The 18,880-nt window shown below is 40.6% G+C and overlaps 1 protein-coding gene across 1 annotated transcript in view; it reads left to right on the top strand.

Annotated features, from left to right (window-relative positions):
* flt1 (fms related receptor tyrosine kinase 1) overlaps positions 1-15,247 on the top strand; it is a 35,634-nt gene extending 20,387 nt beyond the window's left edge. The window contains exons 11-30 of the mRNA XM_008396277.2: positions 251-371; positions 1,106-1,214; positions 2,137-2,439; positions 4,804-4,950; positions 5,027-5,158; positions 6,142-6,248; positions 7,876-8,011; positions 8,429-8,533; positions 8,634-8,747; positions 8,855-8,943; positions 9,239-9,341; positions 9,423-9,523; positions 10,512-10,634; positions 11,539-11,650; positions 11,754-11,853; positions 12,967-13,072; positions 13,171-13,262; positions 13,447-13,516; positions 13,608-13,696; positions 14,316-15,247. Of these exons, the coding sequence (XP_008394499.1) occupies positions 251-371; positions 1,106-1,214; positions 2,137-2,439; positions 4,804-4,950; positions 5,027-5,158; positions 6,142-6,248; positions 7,876-8,011; positions 8,429-8,533; positions 8,634-8,747; positions 8,855-8,943; positions 9,239-9,341; positions 9,423-9,523; positions 10,512-10,634; positions 11,539-11,650; positions 11,754-11,853; positions 12,967-13,072; positions 13,171-13,262; positions 13,447-13,516; positions 13,608-13,696; positions 14,316-14,484 (2,428 nt within the window). The 3' untranslated portion in view covers positions 14,485-15,247. The remainder of the gene's footprint in view (positions 1-250; positions 372-1,105; positions 1,215-2,136; positions 2,440-4,803; positions 4,951-5,026; positions 5,159-6,141; positions 6,249-7,875; positions 8,012-8,428; positions 8,534-8,633; positions 8,748-8,854; positions 8,944-9,238; positions 9,342-9,422; positions 9,524-10,511; positions 10,635-11,538; positions 11,651-11,753; positions 11,854-12,966; positions 13,073-13,170; positions 13,263-13,446; positions 13,517-13,607; positions 13,697-14,315) is intronic.
* The last annotated feature ends 3,633 nt before the right edge of the window (positions 15,248-18,880 follow it).

The raw sequence follows: 18,880 nt of genomic DNA, 5'->3' as shown, positions 1-18,880 counted from the left end.
ATCCTTCACAGTTGAACTGGTGTTACCTCAGAGTTCACAGCACCAGCTTGCCGAACGGAGAGAGAGAGAGAGCACTCTACTCTGTGCTATTAATAAAAAAACGGCTTGGTGATGTTGGATCTCATCAAGGCATTTCCCCCCTGCTGAGCACAGCTGGGAAAAATACACCCACTCACACACATGGAATTATCATATAATGTCTTCTGTCAACACAGCTGAGTCTGTGTGCTTCTCCTGCTCTTCCTTCAAGGTGTCCGACATCCTCCTCCTCGCAGTGGAGCCCCGTGACGGAGAGTCTCCCTGCTGCATCTGCGTACAACCACATCCTGAGTGTTACTCACACGCAGGAAGTCCTTCAGGGGAACAAGAAGGTAGGAGAAGCCCTAAAAAAAATCCCAACACGCTGGAGAAATACGGCTGCAGTTTGTTTACGTTAAATAGAGTACATATTTGTGTTGTAATTTAAACAATACATATATTCTGAGTTTTATATACGCTTACAGGTGCACCTCGAGAAATAAGAAAATCAAAATGTTAATTTGTTTCACATATTCTATTGAAACACTAAAACGCATACAGGTACATCTCCAAAAATTGGAATATTGTGTTTTATGTTTAAATATCACTTAATTCAGAAAGTGAAAATCATAGTCTATAGTTATAGTACAAACTGTGACATAAGGCTTAACACTTTTTTCTTCCACTCAACTTTCCATTGCATTGATACAGCACAATGTGAACAGCCAGCTTCTTTGACAAATTACCTCATGTGGTTCTTTTTGGGGTCTTATGAAATCTTCACATTTTCTGAGAAAAGGAATATTTTTCAATTTTCATCATCGTCAACACTAACAGAAATATACACTCTAATTTCATCACTCTGGATGTGATAAATCTATAATTGTCTCCACTACCCTAAGTTAATCAAATAAATAATCCCTCCAGGTGTTAGACGATGACTATAAGTCGGACAGGAAGTCCAGCCCTGTTTCTCAGGTCATTCCACGGAAAAATAGGCCACAAAAAGAGAAACAAGTCTGGGTATTTCAGCATGAACGTTCCTTATAACAGCAACATGTTCATGAGGATGTTTGGTCTCCGACAGACAGTGGGGGTCCTGACTGTTGCAGAGGCCTCGGTGTCTGGAGTGTACCGCTGCCTCGCCTCCAACTCTGCGGGAACAGACCAGCTGGATGTTCCCTTCTACGTCACAGGTGACTGAGACAAAACTTATCACGATGTAGCTGTGGTATTTTTACTTGTAGTGCACATGCAGAAGGCCTTTAAGCTCTTTTCTTACTGTCCTTGTAGAAAAATCCAATTAAAGATGTTAAACTTTGTTTCCATTTACTCTCCTCAATTATGTCTAAGAACATGAATGGTGTTTTTGAGAGCGTTTCACCACGATGTCAACTCAAAAAGGCGATGTATGTCACTGCAAGTGTGATTTTTTTATTTATTTATTTTTTTAATGAATCGAACAGGTAAAATAGGAATTAAAGCGACGTGAAACTGAAAGAAAACTGCTCACAGATTTGGGGAGGAACAGACCGACTGCAGCGAAACACTAAAGATCAGAGATCTTAAAATAAGCAGGTATATGTGGCGTACATGCATCACTGCACTTTGCAGGGTTGTTTGTACTGAAAACTACATTTGGGTCAAGCAATGCAGGTCAAACTGTTTTCTGTCTTTTTTTTTTTTTGAGTGTTTTAATGGACTGTGTCTAAGTCTGGAGGCCAGACTGCCTAAATGTGAGCAAGAGCGCAACAGGAACCAGTGGCTCTTATCGTTCCACTTCCCCGCACAGCGAACTTCCTTGGACTGGCAGGTCCGCTTTATTTCGGGAGGCCTTGGGGTGTTCGGTAAAGATAAACACTATCTGCCATCAGGAAACTCTCAGGCCGTTTCCACGGGAAGTTTCAAATGGCTAAAGTAAATAAAAAGCCTTTTCACTGTATTCCACTTGCTGTTTTTGCTCACAATAGCCATTCAACATTGTCATCAAAGGTAAGGAGAGCGGAGGAATCTGCTCCGCTGGTGTCAGGAGTCATGACAAGAAACTGAGAAGGCTTTTTCCCGTCAAACAGCAGATCTGTAAACTTTCCTCACCAAGCCGCGCTCCTTTTTCCACAGACGTCCCAGAGGGCTTCAGTGTGAGCCAGCTGGAGCCGGCCAGGGAGGGTGGGGACCTTCACCTCGCCTGTTCTGCAAATAAGTACCTGTACACAGCGTTGTCATGGCGAAAGCTGAATGACACAGGTGAACCCCGCACTCCGGCCTGGAACGTCCGTCACCTGGAACCGGGGGAGTTCTCCAACACTGTGGTCCTGATTTTGACGAACCTGACGGGCGGGGACTCTGGGGCCTACAGATGCTCCGCCCAACATGTCGTCAGTGGGCAGGAGAAGCACCTGGACACCCAGGTGGAGGTCACAAGTGAGTCATTGTTTCCTCACGTTCTTTTGCCAAAACATTGCCGGTGACTTACATCAAAACCTGAAATTTTCTGCCATTCAAATTCATGTTCAGTTTTAGAAAAGCAAAAAGAGAAGCAGTGAAATGTGACACCTGAGGAATAAATACAAAGCTGCTTCTAAATCAATGCTCAGCAGAATTAAAGCTGTAAGTTGTTCAGTCAGGCTTGTCTTTCAAAGTCTGACTGCTTAGCACTAAGCATTTCACTTTGTATTCCCTTAAAAATATAATTTAAACACAATACTAAAAGCATATTAGTGGTATATATAATGTACATTTGCAGCACAGGAGGCTCCATTTTATAGCTAATAGCAGCTATGGCTTTATAGCTTCTAATGTGTTTTTCTAATATGTTGCCAATTAAGCAGATTTGAGTGATCATACATTTTTACTATTTTTTAAGAGGTTTTTTTTGTGGCTCTAGTGGCCTTTATTTGAAAGTTCTAGGACAGGGAATTGGGTAATGAGAGAGAGGGAAAACGTTGCATGTCTTTCCTGCCGGGATTCGAACCGCATCGAGGACTAAGGCCTCCTTAAGGGGGTTGTTGGAACTTAAATCCTATGCCACCACCGCACCCCTACTTTTACTATCTTAAAACAAAGATAAAATAATTACAGTGCTAACATTGTAAACTGCTATTATTCTTCAAATGAGTGGTTACAATTATAAAAACAATAGTTCACCAAAGTTCTCCGAGAGGTTGCCAAGATTTCCCCCAATAACTTACGTGAAAACCTGAGGTCAAGATTACAAAAAACTTTGATTTCACTCTTTAGTGAAATCATGAAATAAATCTTTTGCTCTCTCTCACTCCTAAAAATATATAGAGGACATGTTACTATACATCTAATAATTAATATAATACATTATTTTTACAACAGTAGAAATATTTGTCGCTTTATTGGTGAAATTGCAGTTTCACCTCTAGTTCCTGAACCTTAATCTTCTAGTGAGAGCTAGAAGGTGGATAAATGGGGTTGAAGAAAGGCTCTTGTGCATTTTGCTGTGTGTTATTTTTATTGCGTCCCTCTAAATCAGTTTAATATTCTCTGTTTAGAATAATAGGTAGTGTACTTTTTGTTTTATAAGATCAGACCCTTGCATGCAATCAACCTCCACACTCTCCACTCTCGTGCAATGATCTTGTTTCTTGGGAATCGGGTTCACCTCAGCTTCCTGGGGCCCCACCCAGACGTAGCTTTGCTCCTGCGCTCCAGCTAAGCACCTCTTTCACGTGGGAATGAGCTTTTGTGCGGAGGAAGAGCACACAATGGCACTTCCCACAATGCCACATTTACAGGCCCCTGCACAGAGCTGGAGGAACAATCAGCCAATCAGACACTGTCAGGCTCCCCCGGCCCCCGCTGACAATCATCAATTGTTGTCCAGGAGGAAGATAGGGGAAACAACAATCAGTCGCAGTGGTTAAGTGACTTTTCTCCATGTCTTTTACTGCTGTTCTCTACACAATCAGGGTAAACACGTCAGCTTCCTCCCTCAGGACCCCCACAAGGGAATTACTAGAGAGGCAGAGGGTGACCAAAAAAAAAAAAAAGTAAAAAAAGAAGAAGAAAAAGCGGGCCGCTGGGGGGGGGGGGGATAAAACCATGGGGATGAAAACATTTTGGGAACAACTAGTGGTGTGTGCATTGTGGTTTAATTATAGTGCAGGACAAGCTGCATTCAAGTCACCGTGAGCCCCATCCTTATGCTGAAATAATGCATTGTTGTGTCTCTGGAAAAAAAAAAAATCCCATTTTAAAATAAAATTGCCCAGGAGGACTGAAACTGCAGCTGACTCACAGGTCAAAACCAAGGTTACTTTTGATTGTGCAGCAGAGGACAATTATTATGAAAAAGTGGCTCACGTCCAGGAAAGAGTGGGGTGGGGGAAATAACATGAGTCTTATTTAATACCAGTTGGCATTTATTCTATGAATAACTCAGTCAGTTCTAATATAACTAATATATTAAAAATCATTTAAGATCAAATTAAATGCACCAGAAGACAAGCTTAGACTTGCAGTTCACTTATTCTCACTAAGTCCTACTGTAAATAAAGCAGTTAATGAAACATGTTCTGTTGTCACTGCTTTCTCAGAAACCCATTAAAATACATGTTTTCTAACATCTAAATTAGCTTCCCTAATTTTGTGACTGCAGTTTAAATAAGTCAAATACTTGTTTTAGTTGCCTTGCAGATTTGAAAAAGATTTAAAAAACTCTTATATTGAGTTACTTAATTGTGAAGTGGAAGGAACGTATAAATGTCAGCTGAAACTTCTGCCTATAACCGTTTTAATGGCATCTCGCTCTTCTTTCAGCTCTGGAGCCTCCTGTGCTGCTCAGTAATTTGACAGACCGCACCGTGAACGCCAGCAGCTCCGTGGTTCTCAGCTGTGAGTCTGAAGGAATCCCTCCGCCAACCATCACCTGGTACAAAGACGAACAGGTTCTGCAGCAGGGGTCAGGTAGGAAGAACATCTCAGACACGTACATTTGTGGGCTGTAGTTTTTAAGACGTTTCCTTCCCACTTCCTTTATCAGGCATCGTCTTGTCAGAAGGAGATGGGACTCTCCACATAGACAGAATAACGGTCGACGACCAGGGTCTGTACACGTGCCTGGCCACTAACGACAGGGGGTCTGCACAGAGCTCTGCCTTCATTCGGGTCAACAGTAAGTGAAGAATGTGTTTCCTTCGATGACTGGCCGCTTGCTGAAACGTAAAGCTAGCGCACCTCCTTATATGAGCATTTCTTATTGTGCATTGTTCCCAGCAGTATAAAAAAAAAAAAGTCGCACAGTCTCGATTTGCACACACAGTGCAGAACACAACATCGTTTCATGTAAAACTTAGACTCAGAGGTGAGTCGTGTCAGTTCTATTAATGGGACATGATGAATGTCATGTTTCTGAGTAAACATTGATCAAAGTAGGTTCTAACATAAACGCATTCTGCCTTTTGTTCGGTTTTCCTTATTCACACACATATGGGCACACACGCACACACACACACACACACACACACACACACACACACACCCACACAAACACACACACACGTATCCGGAGGTGGGAGAGGAGATGGAGCTTGCTGGAAGCACTAGTGGCGGACTCACTTCCCAGTCCAGGTTTAGATAGGGAAGTGGTGTGCGTGTGCATGTGTGCGTGTGTGTGTAGGTGTGTGTGCGTGTGTGTAGGTGTGTGTGTGTGTTGTGTCCTGATGAGCCAGGAAGGAAGCTGTCTCCCGTTTTCATTTCCTCCGGAAGGGCCCGGCCCGCATCTCACAGAGTCGCCATGCTGGACTGAGCTGGGCATTTCTTCACCCTCCCATTAAAAAAGTCACAATAATAAACTGGGCGAGTTAATGGGAAGAATGGATGGAGGTTTTACAGATTACAGCTTGATGGTGAAAATGGCAATAAAATCAGGAAGAAAGATATGATCGTCCAGGGGTTATGTGAAAGGATTTGTCTTCTCTCTCTTTATAATCTGCTGTGATAGGAAAAAATATATTTTTGGTTTGTAGTTTACACTCGTTATAGGCATGAATTTGTGCTAATTTGGGTCTTTTCAATGCTCAAATGGCCGAATTACATTCTCAACATGTAAAGGTCAACAGTGGAAATGTTAAAAAAATTTTATTTTTGTGTGCACAGGCGTATCAGAAGTCTCTTTTCTGGAAATTCCCACACTAACATGTACGTGTGTGGTGGCCACTCTCTTCTGGCTCTTGCTCACGCTCTTCATCCGGAAACTGAAACAGGTGAGGGGCAACAAAAACATTGCTTACAATTACGACAACTTTTTTAGGGTGGATCTGTCATGGACGCGTTCCACTTTTTATTATTATTACTATTACTATTATTATTATTGTTGTTGTTGTTGTTATTATTATGCAAAGCTTTCGTATCAGTTGATCCTTTTCATATTTTGCTAAGCGTTACAACAAACTTGTATTTTCCTAGAATGGGGCAGTTTTGCATTTTGTGCTGCAAAGCAAAAATGAATAAAGGTATAAGTCAGAATTTTACTCTGCTTTGGTCTTGGTCTCACTCAAGCCAAGCTAAACTGGAGACTAGCGTTAGTCTCCAGCTAAGCTAACCGCTTAGCTTATCTGGAGCGATTAGACTCCAGCGATAGCTTTAGTTTAACCTCTAGATCAGTGGTCCCCAAACTTTGTCCTGTGAGGGCCACATAACTTTTCCCTTTTCTGGTGGGGGGCTGGAGTCAGTTTGTAACAGAAAAAGTGTGACAATTGCAGGAGTGCCTAAATGTAAAAAATTATTGTTTTCCAGAAAGCACAATCAAATAACCCTCTCTGGATTCTTCACAGGACAAAAGTCAAGAAATAAATAATAACACTATTAATGAACTAAATGATTATTAAACAACCCTCTCTGGGTTCTTCACAGAAAAAATCCAAGAAATAACATTATTTATGAAATATATAAACTATAAGCTGAAACCCCAAAGTTTTTTAAAAAAAAACCAGTAAACATACACATATAAGCCGCACCGGACTATAAGCCGCAGATATTTCTGCCGCTCCAGGTTTTCCGCAGCGATGCAGCAGAAGCAGAGGGGGGCGGACACCCAAAATTTGAGTAATAACAGGTCAATTGAATATCACATTTATTACGGTTGAAAAAGAAAAAGTTGCCAAGTTTAGATGTAACTGAACTGATTACGGTAGTTTCCAAACGGCAACTGTAACAGTAAAAGTGCTGATTCTTTGTGTCTGCTACTAGCATGTGCTAAATAAAAATAGGCGCTTTCTTCTTCTTCTTTAGATTTCAACGGCAGCTTGCATCCATTATTGTTGCACTACTGCCATCTATTGAATCCTAATATCTATGCCTCATTTAATGATCCCAGTATTATTTAAAAAAAACTACAAATCTTCTTTTTCCCCTCAATGCTATTTAACTGATCAACAACATTCTCAAATTTCAATTCCCTATTAAAACCTAATTCCATTTTAATGGGCGCTTTCTTCTTTTATTTCCAATTTTGACTTCAAATGATTCACTTCCTGCTAAAGAGCCTCAGGGTGTTTGAAGAAAAATCTTCATATAGCCGCACTGGGCTATAAGTCGCAAGGTTTAAAGCTTAGGAAAAAAGTAGCGGCTTATAGTCTGAAAAATACGGTAAATGAAAAAAAATCTAAAAGCTCTCTGGTATTGTTCAGGGAGCCGGACCAAATGTGGAGGCGGGCCGGATCCGGCCCGCGAGCCGTAGTTTAGGGACCACTGCTCTAGACTAAAGCTAGCGGTTAGCTTTAGTCTCCAGTGAAATCTAATCTAATCTAACGTGAGCTGCATGATTTTTTTTTTCTCCTGTGAATATCTTATTCATCAGAACGTGGTTTTGTTTCTCTTTTTGCTCCAAAGCCCAACATTTCCGACCACAAAGCAGACTACTTATCAATCATAGTGGACACCGGAGAGGGGCCCATAGAGGAGCAATGTGACCGCCTGCAGTATGACCCCAACCAATGGGAGTTCCCCCGGGAGCGTCTCAAATTAGGTACGCTTCTTTAATCTATCAAAGATGTATATTTATTTCTGTGTCGTAGTCTTCTGTGGGATCAGAGCGATGTTTGGAGCTCAGTGGGGAAACGAGGAAGGTGTTTGTGATCACACAACTGATAGAAGGATTTTCTCATCGGTCTTATCTGGTTATTATTGGGAGTGACTCTCATTCCACTAATCAGACTCTGCGTCTGTGTCGTCTGTGTTGGGCTAATCAGCTGCAGCGTGGAGTATTCAACTGGTGTTTACTGGGAATAATCAACTCCCTCCGCGATCAGGGAGGGACCCGGTTAGTCCAGACGGTTGATGAGGTCTCCTATCAGCGCCTCCCATCTGGAATGGATGTGATTATTAGTAATTAATTGACACACCTCTTGTTTCCGGGTCTCTCGCACGACCCCCTCTTCAACAGGGAAACCTCTCGGCCGCGGAGCCTTTGGTAAAGTGATCCAGGCGTCCGCGTTTGGTATCGACAGCTCTACCAGCTGCAGGACTGTGGCGGTGAAGATGCTCAAAGGTGCTCACCTCATCTTTTTTTTTTTTTCTTGATCTTGACTTCAACTGAAAAAAAAAAAAAAAATCTGTCTTGTTTTACTGTTCTACCTTTTGTCCACCAGAGGGAGCCACAAGCAGCGAACACAAGGCCCTGATGACTGAGCTGAAGATCCTCAATCACATTGGAAACCATCTGAATGTGGTTAACCTGCTGGGGGCCTGCACCAAACCAGGAGGTGCTTTGTTTCGTCCAGCTTCTATGCATGCTTATTTCTAAGTGCACAGGTCAGGATTTCAGCTGGCAGCTTCTAACTAAAGGTTGACGCGTTGCTTTTGCATGCAGGACCACTGATGGTCATCGTCGAGTACTGTCGCTTCGGAAACCTCTCTGCTTTCTTAAAGAGCAAGAGGGACGTGTATGTGCACGGCCGGGTAAGTGTGAACAGCTCTGCAGCTATTTTCTGTGGTTTCGAGAGATACCTCAATGCCTCTTCTGGTGTGCATAATTGCAAAATCCGACCCCTAAAAAACTCACTTCTGCAATTTGTTTGAAGTATGAAAATGTTATCGCGCAGAACATGAGTTTCCTTAATTACTGCACACATTTCCGGATAAGTCAAATAGCGCTTGTTACCCGAAATGTCCAAAAACAACTCTAGTTTCTTTTAAATCAGGTATAATAAAACTGAAATTTGATCATATGAACTGTCTGTTTCTCCTCCTTTAGCAGGCAGGTGGGACAGAGGCACCGCTCAGTTTTGTTTCAACCCTCTTTGACAGCCAGAGCAGCATCAGTGCTGAGTTTGGTGATACAGAAGAAAAATGTCCCGGTAGGACCAAAACTTTCCAGACATCTTCCTAAATGTATACTTAATCAGATTGGTTTTCATCCCAGTTTTTTTCTCCTATAGATCCCAAATCCCTGTCCTCCTCCTCTCCTCTCTTCCTCGAGGATCTCATTTCCTTCAGCTTTCAGGTGGCGAGAGGAATGGAGTTTCTGGCGTCCCGCAAGGTTTGATGTCGCACAAACTTCAGTTTAATGAAGTTAAACTTCTCACAGTAGTTTGCTGAAGTTCTGTGACAGAACTGGTTCAGCCGAGTCCGGCTTATAGACTGCCTAGCTCTCACACCACCTTTTCAGTTCTGCACACACATTTTCTATATATAAGATCGGAACTTAGTGAAGGTTCCAAAAGAAACACTGACTTTATTTCCCTTTTCTGATTTGCACTTTACTGCACGATACTTTGACATACTGCTTTAATGTTCCCACATGATGTTCTTTTCTCATAAAAAACATCTACTTTGTGAAGTCCACCAGTCCCTCCTGCAGCAAAAAAGCATCTCAACATGGAGTTACTGCCCCCATACTTCACTGTCGTAATGGTGTGATGGTTTCAGCAAGATATAGGAGCAAGTAAATAATTCCTTAATGGTGACTTTTAAAAAGTACTAGCTCCTCTTGCAGATTATTTCACGTATAAAAAGGCATTTCTCCTGTAAGTTGAATAATGTGCCAGTCAAACTAGTACTTCTTTGTCAATATTAAGGAATTATCAACTTAAAAGAAGCTGGAAAGTCACTTGTATGTTAGTTGTGTCTTATCAAGTGTACCAAGGTATTTTCACTAGAAACTAGACCAAACACGCTTGACGAGATTTTGTGCTTTTGCGATCGTTTTTCAGCGCCACAGGATCAATTTCAGTGTTGACATTCTCTCCCCAGTGTCAACCAGCCACTTCACAGGATCTGTGTTTTTTTCCTTTCTGGGATCGGCTTACACGTTTTGCACCAAAACATGTTTATCTCGTCTTCTCCTGAATGAACATTCCCCTTGTGCTTCTACTAGAATGAAATAACCCTTAATGTGTGCAAACATCTGACTCTGGAAAAACGACATTTCTCTCATTATTTCGGAGACGTTGATGATATTCGATGACCTAACACTGCATGATGTGGTTTGTATTTTTACTGGAGTGCTTTCTGTGTGCCTTCATCAGTGCATCCACAGAGATCTGGCTGCCAGGAACATTTTGTTGACCGACAATAAGGTGGTGAAGATCTGCGACTTCGGCCTGGCCAGAGACATCTACAAAGACCCGGACTACGTCAGGAAAGGAGATGTGAGTAGAGGAACGCTTCTATGATACACCTGTTCTTCTTCTCTGTTTGGCTCTTGCAAAATCGGACGCAGTTTTCATTTTCTCTCGCGCTGCACTGTTTAAAAGCATTCACACCTGAAGCGCAATGATCGAGTGCAGCTTGAAAACAAGAAATGAAAGTTTTGTGACAGTTTTATCAGTGACGACTTCCGTGTAAGTGTTAGTTTTAGTTTAGTTTTATCACGTACACAAAATCAATGCATTACATCAAGACAATCGACAATTGAAAGCCCAGACTATCAGGCAAGACGACATTTCAAAGAATGTTGCTTTGCTTTGGTGAAAAAAGAGTCACATTTTAAAAATCTGAATTTTAAACCCTTGTAATGCCCGAATTTGATACAAATTTTGACACAAGTTCAAATTGGGGTCAAGTTTGACGCAATAGTTAAATTTTTTTAAAGTGATTTTCACTTTAAAACTGACTTCTAAGATGAACACTGTTTAAAATGTTATTTCTTTTCACCATCAGATATTTCACCTGATACTCAATTTCAATGAAAGCAAAGATTTTGTTTGCATTTTTGAGTTTTAAACTCCGTTTCTTTCTAGGTAGTTGCTTAATCGTTGGTTTCTTCATATGTAACGTTGCACTGCAGACATAACTTTGGCTCAGCACCATTACAACGCTTTTTTTTTTTTTTTTTTTTTAGAAAGGATTTGTTTTAAGCCATAGACGTCTGCCTTGGCTTTGGTCTCACTCAGGCCAGCCAGCGGTTAGCTTTAGCCTCCAGTGAAATCTAATCTCTATGCTACATCAAGATGCCTTGCCAGCTGCCGTAGGGCAAAATGTTAACTTCTTATGACCTTTTGAAGACGTGTGCGGCCTTTTAAACACTTAAAATAAAATGTGATTGGCTCACAGGCCCGTCTCCCTCTGAAGTGGATGTCTCCTGAGTCCATCTTTGACAAAGTTTTCACCACACAGAGCGATGTGTGGTCCTACGGCATCCTGCTGTGGGAGATCTTCTCTTTAGGTAAGATGCCTGTGGCTGTGCGAATCCACAGCTCTTTCTGTTGCGTTGTAATCACAGGATTTATTTTAAAGTTGTTCTTAATGTGTGTGTTTTTGTCCAAAAGGAGCCTCTCCTTACCCCGGTCTTCAGATCGATGAGGAGTTTTGCCACCGGCTGAAGAGCGGAACGAGGATGCGAGCGCCAGATTACAGCACACCTGAAATGTTTGTAATTTTCTTTTTTTCTTCTTCTTCTTTTTTTTTTTTTATATGCAACCAATAAAAACTAAATGATGAGTGATTTGAATGACTATAGAATGGTTATTTCATATTTCTGGGATCAAAATTAGGTTTTCTACATATTTATTTTGCCAGACATTAATTTTCCTCTCATGTCTCCTGAGACATGAGAGGAACACAAATCAAAACACAAATGGAAACATTTAAGACACTAATTATCAGATGAGTTCCATGGCTCTAATGAGAATGTAGTTTTCCATGGATTGTTGACAAGGGTATGCATATTTTTTAACATTACAATTTAAAGATAAATGTAGAAAAAAATGATCATACTTTTACAATGTCTTATCTTTTGAGAGAAACTGGTTTCATTTCCTGTCAGAAACTTCTTCTGATAGGAAATATTTTAATTCACTATTTTAATATTGAATTAAATATAGATCTGAGTGGGGTGAGAATAATTTTTTACGCTCTGTGCTCTTTACCTCACTGATACCTTTCTGTAAACCTGAGATAAGCGAATATAAGTTAATTTTTACTAGGAAGGCCGAACATCTTTTCAGGCTCAGCTCAGCAGATCTGATATTAATAAAACTCCATACTGAAACTGCAACAAAAAATGTTATTCCAGCATAAAACGTTTTTATTTTATTCTGCTAAAAAAATTGTTTATTTTACTGTTGAATGATTCAAAGAGTAATTTTTTTTAAAGTACCAAACACCTGGCATTTTAAAAGTGCTTTAACAGAACTTTATCATTTTTATTGTACTTCAGAGACTTCTTCCTCTAACAAATTTAGTGCATTCTTTAAAAAAGGAAGAAAAAAAAGAAGACACAGTAGGTGTGTCGAGTAAATATGTTGCTAAATATAATTTACACAATGTCAGTAAAATACAAAAATGTAATCAGTTCAGTTTTAAAAATCTAGGGTTAACGTGTTAGGCGTCCTCAATCCAGATTTCTGAACTGTCCGTTTAAAATTTGAAATGTTTAACATGAGCAACAAACACAGAAGATTCAATCAGATTTACAGCATAATTAGCTAAACATGTTTTTGTTTCTTCAGTGTAAAAGGAAAAGTGTGTTTTTGTGTGCAGCTACAGCACAATGTTGGCATGCTGGGAGGCGAATCCTTCAGAGCGACCCACCTTCACCAACCTGGTGGAGATACTGGGAGACCTGCTACAAGCCAGAGTCCAGGAGGTCAAGCATTAAACATTTTCTGTCTTTTTCTTTCTTTTTGCTGCAACCCCCCCCCCCAAACATTTCTAAAGTTTAACAAACGTCCTGTTCTCCAGCAGGATGGGAAAGACTACATTCCTCTGGAAACTTTTGTGAATGGAGATCGCTGTGAGGCCTTTAAGGAAAACTCAAATGCTGTCACAAACCTGAGGTAAGCTAATGTGGTGAAAATGCCAGAAATGCAGGTGAAATGTTGGGGTAGGGAAAAATGCAGAAAAGGAAGTAAAGTGAATGAAGTGGCTGTGAGGTAAACAAAACTGAACAAACAGAGATGTTGAGAAAGTAGAGAAAAATTCAAACCCTGTTTTTGACGTCAAACCTCCAATTTCACCCAGCTACATGAGGGGCATGGCCACACTTCAGACTTTTGAGGAATTACCCTGTGAGGAGCAAGACGGCCGTGATGTAAGACAACACTTTCACATCTGCTCAAGCTCTTTCCTGGAAACACAGACACCAGTCCGATGAGCTACATGTTTGAATCTGTTCGATTTAGGAGGAGCAGAGCGACAGCGGGATGGTCCTTCCTTCAGAGGAGCTGAAGCACATGACGGAGAGTAACGCCAAGAACAAGAAACTCAGCAGGTGAACATCACAAAAAGCATCTGCACACCTTTTCCCGTATATAGAGTAAACGGAGTCCGGCTGTGTGTAATTTAAACCCGGAAAATTTACATTCATTCTGTGAAAACATTATAGATTTGCTATAGAACAATAGCGAACAAACAGCATCACAGAGATGGGAAGAAAGATGGCGCTAAATGCAGGGCAAACAACCCAAAACGTTCAGTGCTAAATTCAATTGGTGGAACGTGGCAAGACTTGGAAATTGCAAATTTTGCAAAGAAGGACGAGTAAAGATTTGAGTCGCCACAATCAGAAAGTTGGTAGAGAGGAACCCCAAAAGACTTGCAGCTGTAAACGCAGTGAAAGTGGTGAAAGGTCTTTAATTCAGAAGGTTGGATCCAAATGAAAGCATATGCTCATGCATATGTTCTCCTTAGTAATAATATACATTGTGTTGGTATGTTAATAAATAATTCAATAAGCTAGATTCAGTAGTCTGTGGCTGCAACTGTTGAAGGAACAGGTCACACATGTGTGACTCAGCAGATTGAAACCAAGCGCACAAGAAAATTCAAACTTGCATAACATTAACACACATGAAGTCATCGATATATGTGTGTGTGTGTTTTTGCTTTAGGTTCTTCATGTTTTCCAAGTGCAGAGACAACCATCCGTCCTTCCTGCGCGGCAACTTCTCCGGCCTCCGTGAAGACGAGCCCGCCATCTTGCCCGCTGACTGGGACTCAGACGAGGGCTGCTCTCCTCCTCCGGACTACAACTCTGCCTTCCTCTACCCTTCCCTTTAGCTTCGGATGTGTAATCCTCCGACATCCTCCAACAGAGTCCATGCATCAATAACCAGCCATCCAAGAAACTTGGTCTGCTTTCACACTTTGCTGTTTGCGTCCTCTACCTCATAGTAACGCCTGCTGGTATTCCCATAACGTCCTCTTCTTTACGTCTGAAAAAAAAATCTAGAGCAAGCTTCTTTTTTTTTAAAACCAGAAACAAAAGGAAAAAAAATCTCCATACGCATTAAGTTTCACACCAGTTGTTTTCTCTGAGCAGCTAATCTTCCAGATCTTACGTAGAGCTTATTGTATTGGTACCTCCTGCTTTGTGAAGAGGAGCATTGCTGTATTAAATAACAGTTCCTCTTGCACAACTGCTATATGCTGGAAAAAAAAAAATATTGTATTCATATAAGACAGAATGAATATCTGTATTTATTTCTACTTTGTAGAAAGCATTAAACATTTATGGGTGTATTATTTTTATTATTTAACCCAGAATTTACACTGGATTATGTTAATGTGCCTCTATATCTATCAGTTCAACAATAAAAATCTACTTTCGGTGAGGTCAGAAACTGAAATACAGATAATTTTTAATCTGAAACAGTCGCCATGACATTTAATTCATTTCAGGAAAGTGCCATGAATAAACTGCCAACTGAGATAGAAATTAAGATTAAGGATTATAAAGATGCTATTAGTTGTTGTAAAATTTCAAATGTCTCACGTTTTTATAGCTTCATTCACAGATATTAAATAAATGTATAAAATGCCATTCTTTTCAGCTTGTTGGTTTCATTTTCCTACAGCTGTCAGTAAGATATGAGCATTCATGTATTATCAACTGGGGGATTTTTTTTTATGGTGTATTTTGACCATAAGTCTCCCAGTTATGAAGCAAACAATGTTCACCGTCTTAGAAAACAAGGACTAGAAGCACAAGTTTGGGTTTATGGAGGATTTTCTTAAGTTATGCAAAAAGGGTTAAGATATATAAATAAACTCCTGCTGATATTTGGTTAAAAATCAAAATAAGTTCCATATTGATCCCCAAGCTTCTGGTCTAATTCTGATATTTGATTGCTCTTCCTATTAGAAATGTCAGAGCTTGTTTAAAGAGGTTAGTTTCCTGACTTGGCTTTTCAGCCGGGTACCTGAACATGAATTGTGGTTGTGGTCATGGCGTAAGAAAATAATTTATTCAAAGTGCCAAACGTCAGCCTGATTCGTGAACTTTTTAACCACATTCGATGAACCAGATCAGTCTATCAAACTCCTCGGTGGTTGAAGTACGGAGTACAGTGGAGCGTTAAACAAAAGTGGTTCTGAACCAGATAAAAGATTTTACTGTCTATTATTCTTGCAATGTTTGTGTCAGGAATTCAGCCAATTAAAAGGAGCGTTTTTGTTTGGGATAAGAATTAAAATGTTAGTTATCCTGGATGGGCAGTACAGTTGATCTTCTTCTATAAGAGCATGCATGTAATATTTTTAACCTTGAGAAGCCACAAGAAATTCAAACCTTTGCACAAAGTTCTTCAAAACAATCATTGAAGTTGTTTGAAATAATAATGTTGCACATCAATATTACATTTGGTATTGGTTTTATGAAGTTTCCCTATTTGAACTTGGATTTACTTTCATGGCAATAGTCACATTTGATAATTATTGTCTGATTTACTTTCGGTGTCAGTTTGTGTGAATCGTTTCAGGAGTGTTCAGGTTTCTTCTTGCAGATAAGTCAGTTTAACTACATAGTGTAAAACTATATTATTGTATCACGAAGAATTATGTCTTTTTGCTCCATACTGTATTAAGTTCAGCGATAAAGTTGCCTAAATGAATAATCAGTGACTGGTCTGGGATTTTGTCCAGTTCATAAACAATATATAAGGTTTCAAAACGTTCTCCCTACTCTTCTAAACGTGTTGCACATGTTGAAATTATTTTCCAACTTGTGACTTAATACATAAAAAAATATTGGTGCAAAATTTGTCATCCGTAAAGATTTATCCAACTACAACTCCTGAATTACCTTTGAAAGTCAAATAATTATGAATTCAAACTGAATTCATCTCCTGAATGCGTCTCACTCGTCACAGACTGTCCACACTGATGAGGAACAAGTTTTAGTTTTAACTTATCAGATGATGTGAGAAAAGAGGCAACGCTCATGTTGCGACAGTGAGTCATGAAAGTCTACGGCTACAGCACAGACGGCGTGAGAACAATAACCGTACTTCTAAAATACTAAGAGCCTGCTTTTCCAACAAGTTTGTAATTTTAAACACAAGGTCTGTCTTCTACAAAATATTTGTTCTACAAAACTTGGTTGCTGTTGAGCAAAAATAGAAAAGATTACTTATGCATAGACGGACAAAACTGCAATTAATTTCCATTAAAATAGCCCCTTATATGCAAAAATGTTTTTTATTAAAACCCATCAAGTCCTCCACACTTGAGAATAATACACTGTAAAAACCTATTTCCTACACCTGGTTCATCCTTCTATAAAAACAGCATTTTACATCATCACACACTGCACTTATTCACATTAAATCCCATGACAACCACACTCATTGAGCGCTTTTAAAAAATCTGAAAAGTGTGGTGTGCCTTTCCATTCACTTTCCTTAAATCCGATTAGCAGAGTTGAAATCCATTGCAGCCAATTTCCTCTAAAAGACAGCTAGTTGGTAAATAAAGTCCACCTTTAACTACACTAACCTCAGTATTAATCCAGGTGTTCTGTGAAGGTTTAAACATGGTGCTTGTAACAACAAAATGTCTAAAAGGAACCAGCAGAAAAAAACAGAAGAGCTCTCCGATCAGCATCAGTTTTGGTATTCTTTATTAAAATACTGCTGTACACACAAATATTGCAAAATATTTGAGACAAGAACACAAGAGGGGCATAAAACATACTAAGATGGTGACTGTAGGTGTGTTGCTGTGAGGGGAACTGGTGGGGGGGGGGGGTTTGACCCTAAAGGTAAATGGAGTGTGGTATAATGTGGAGTACAGTGATTAAACACTGACATCACGTTGGCTGAGTCCAAAGGTATATGGGTGTGTTTGTAAGCCTGTGTGAGGGATTTCTAAAGCACCACATTCACCAAATTTGTTTTATTCTTTTTCCGTTCATTGATTTCACTAAGAGAGGAAGTAGTTCATGATCCAACACAGCTCCCTGCGCATCTGTTGCCCCCCAAGAACAGATCATTTCATATTTTCCTTAATATTTAGAGAAAATGACAACAATACAACAATGGTAGCGTAATTCGTGTTTGTTGACTATTGTGTAATAAAACAACGGTGTAAAAGAAAAAATCTAATCATTGGTTTTAAATGAGACTGGATTAAGCTTCAACAGCGTTTTTTTTGTTTGTTTGTTTTTTTCACCTCCGAATTAAAGTAAAAATGAAAACTGATCTGTGCTTCGGGGCAACATGAACCGCCTGACGGCATGATCCCGACAATCAACAAAACTTTTAACAACCTAAAACCTCCATCTGAAGACGTCCCGCCCAATGACAGCCAAAGACATTCAATCATCAGGGCTGGGAGTGAGGGAGGGAGGGGGCTCCGGCCGCTTGTCATCCTGAGAGAAAATCCGAGTGCGAAAGCTGCATCTCCAGCCTGTTCGTATCTCATGATCCTAAAAAAAGTCAAATAAAACTAAAAGTCGGTGTGTCCCCCGCACACCCCGTCCTCCTTCGCCTCCTTTCACCTAAAAACCCCAGCTGGAATTGGTCCACAGAGTATTAAAGAGCAACAGTGAGGCGAAACCTGATTGGCCTCCTGTGCAATCTTGCACAACAGCTGAGCAGAGAGAAAAAAGCAGCTGGTTAAAAAGTCGCAAAGTATCAATTTTCTTCCAAAACTAGACCCCCCACCACCCCGCCCCCAGCCGAGGGTCGAGTGAAGTTTGGGATTATAGCACAAAAAAATAAGGAAGATAAAGACAGAGATCGGGGACACTGGGGGGTGAGGAGACCAAAGGAGGGGGGGACAAATTAAGGACATTCCATGAAGAGGCAGCTGTGGCTCGCTGACCTGAAACAGCCACAGCAGAGTCCGATAGCCACAAGGTGGCTGCTGCATATGTAACATTTGAGCCTCAGGAGAAGACATGTCTTCCTCAGATCCTGGTCCCAAGCCCACCTATGTCCGCCCTCTCACATACCCGCGAGTATGAGCCTCACGGTCTGCTGTAGAAAAACATCTGAAATCCATTCTACTCCCCCACCCCCAGTTTCGCAACCCTTCCCAGCTTCCCAAGTGGTTAGTCCTTTCAAACAGGGAACCGGCAGTCGAGGCTGAGCTGGGCTGGCCCGTCGCAGCGGAAGCCTCGAGTGGCGTGTCCTCTGAGTGCGTCAGAATGAAGGGGTGTGGTCTCCAACCGGCA

Source organism: Poecilia reticulata, linkage group LG20 (genome assembly GCF_000633615.1).
Source record: "Poecilia reticulata strain Guanapo linkage group LG20, Guppy_female_1.0+MT, whole genome shotgun sequence".
In the NCBI taxonomy this organism is placed as follows: domain Eukaryota; kingdom Metazoa; phylum Chordata; class Actinopteri; order Cyprinodontiformes; family Poeciliidae; genus Poecilia; species Poecilia reticulata.
This window is presented reverse-complemented; position numbering and strand designations above follow the sequence as displayed.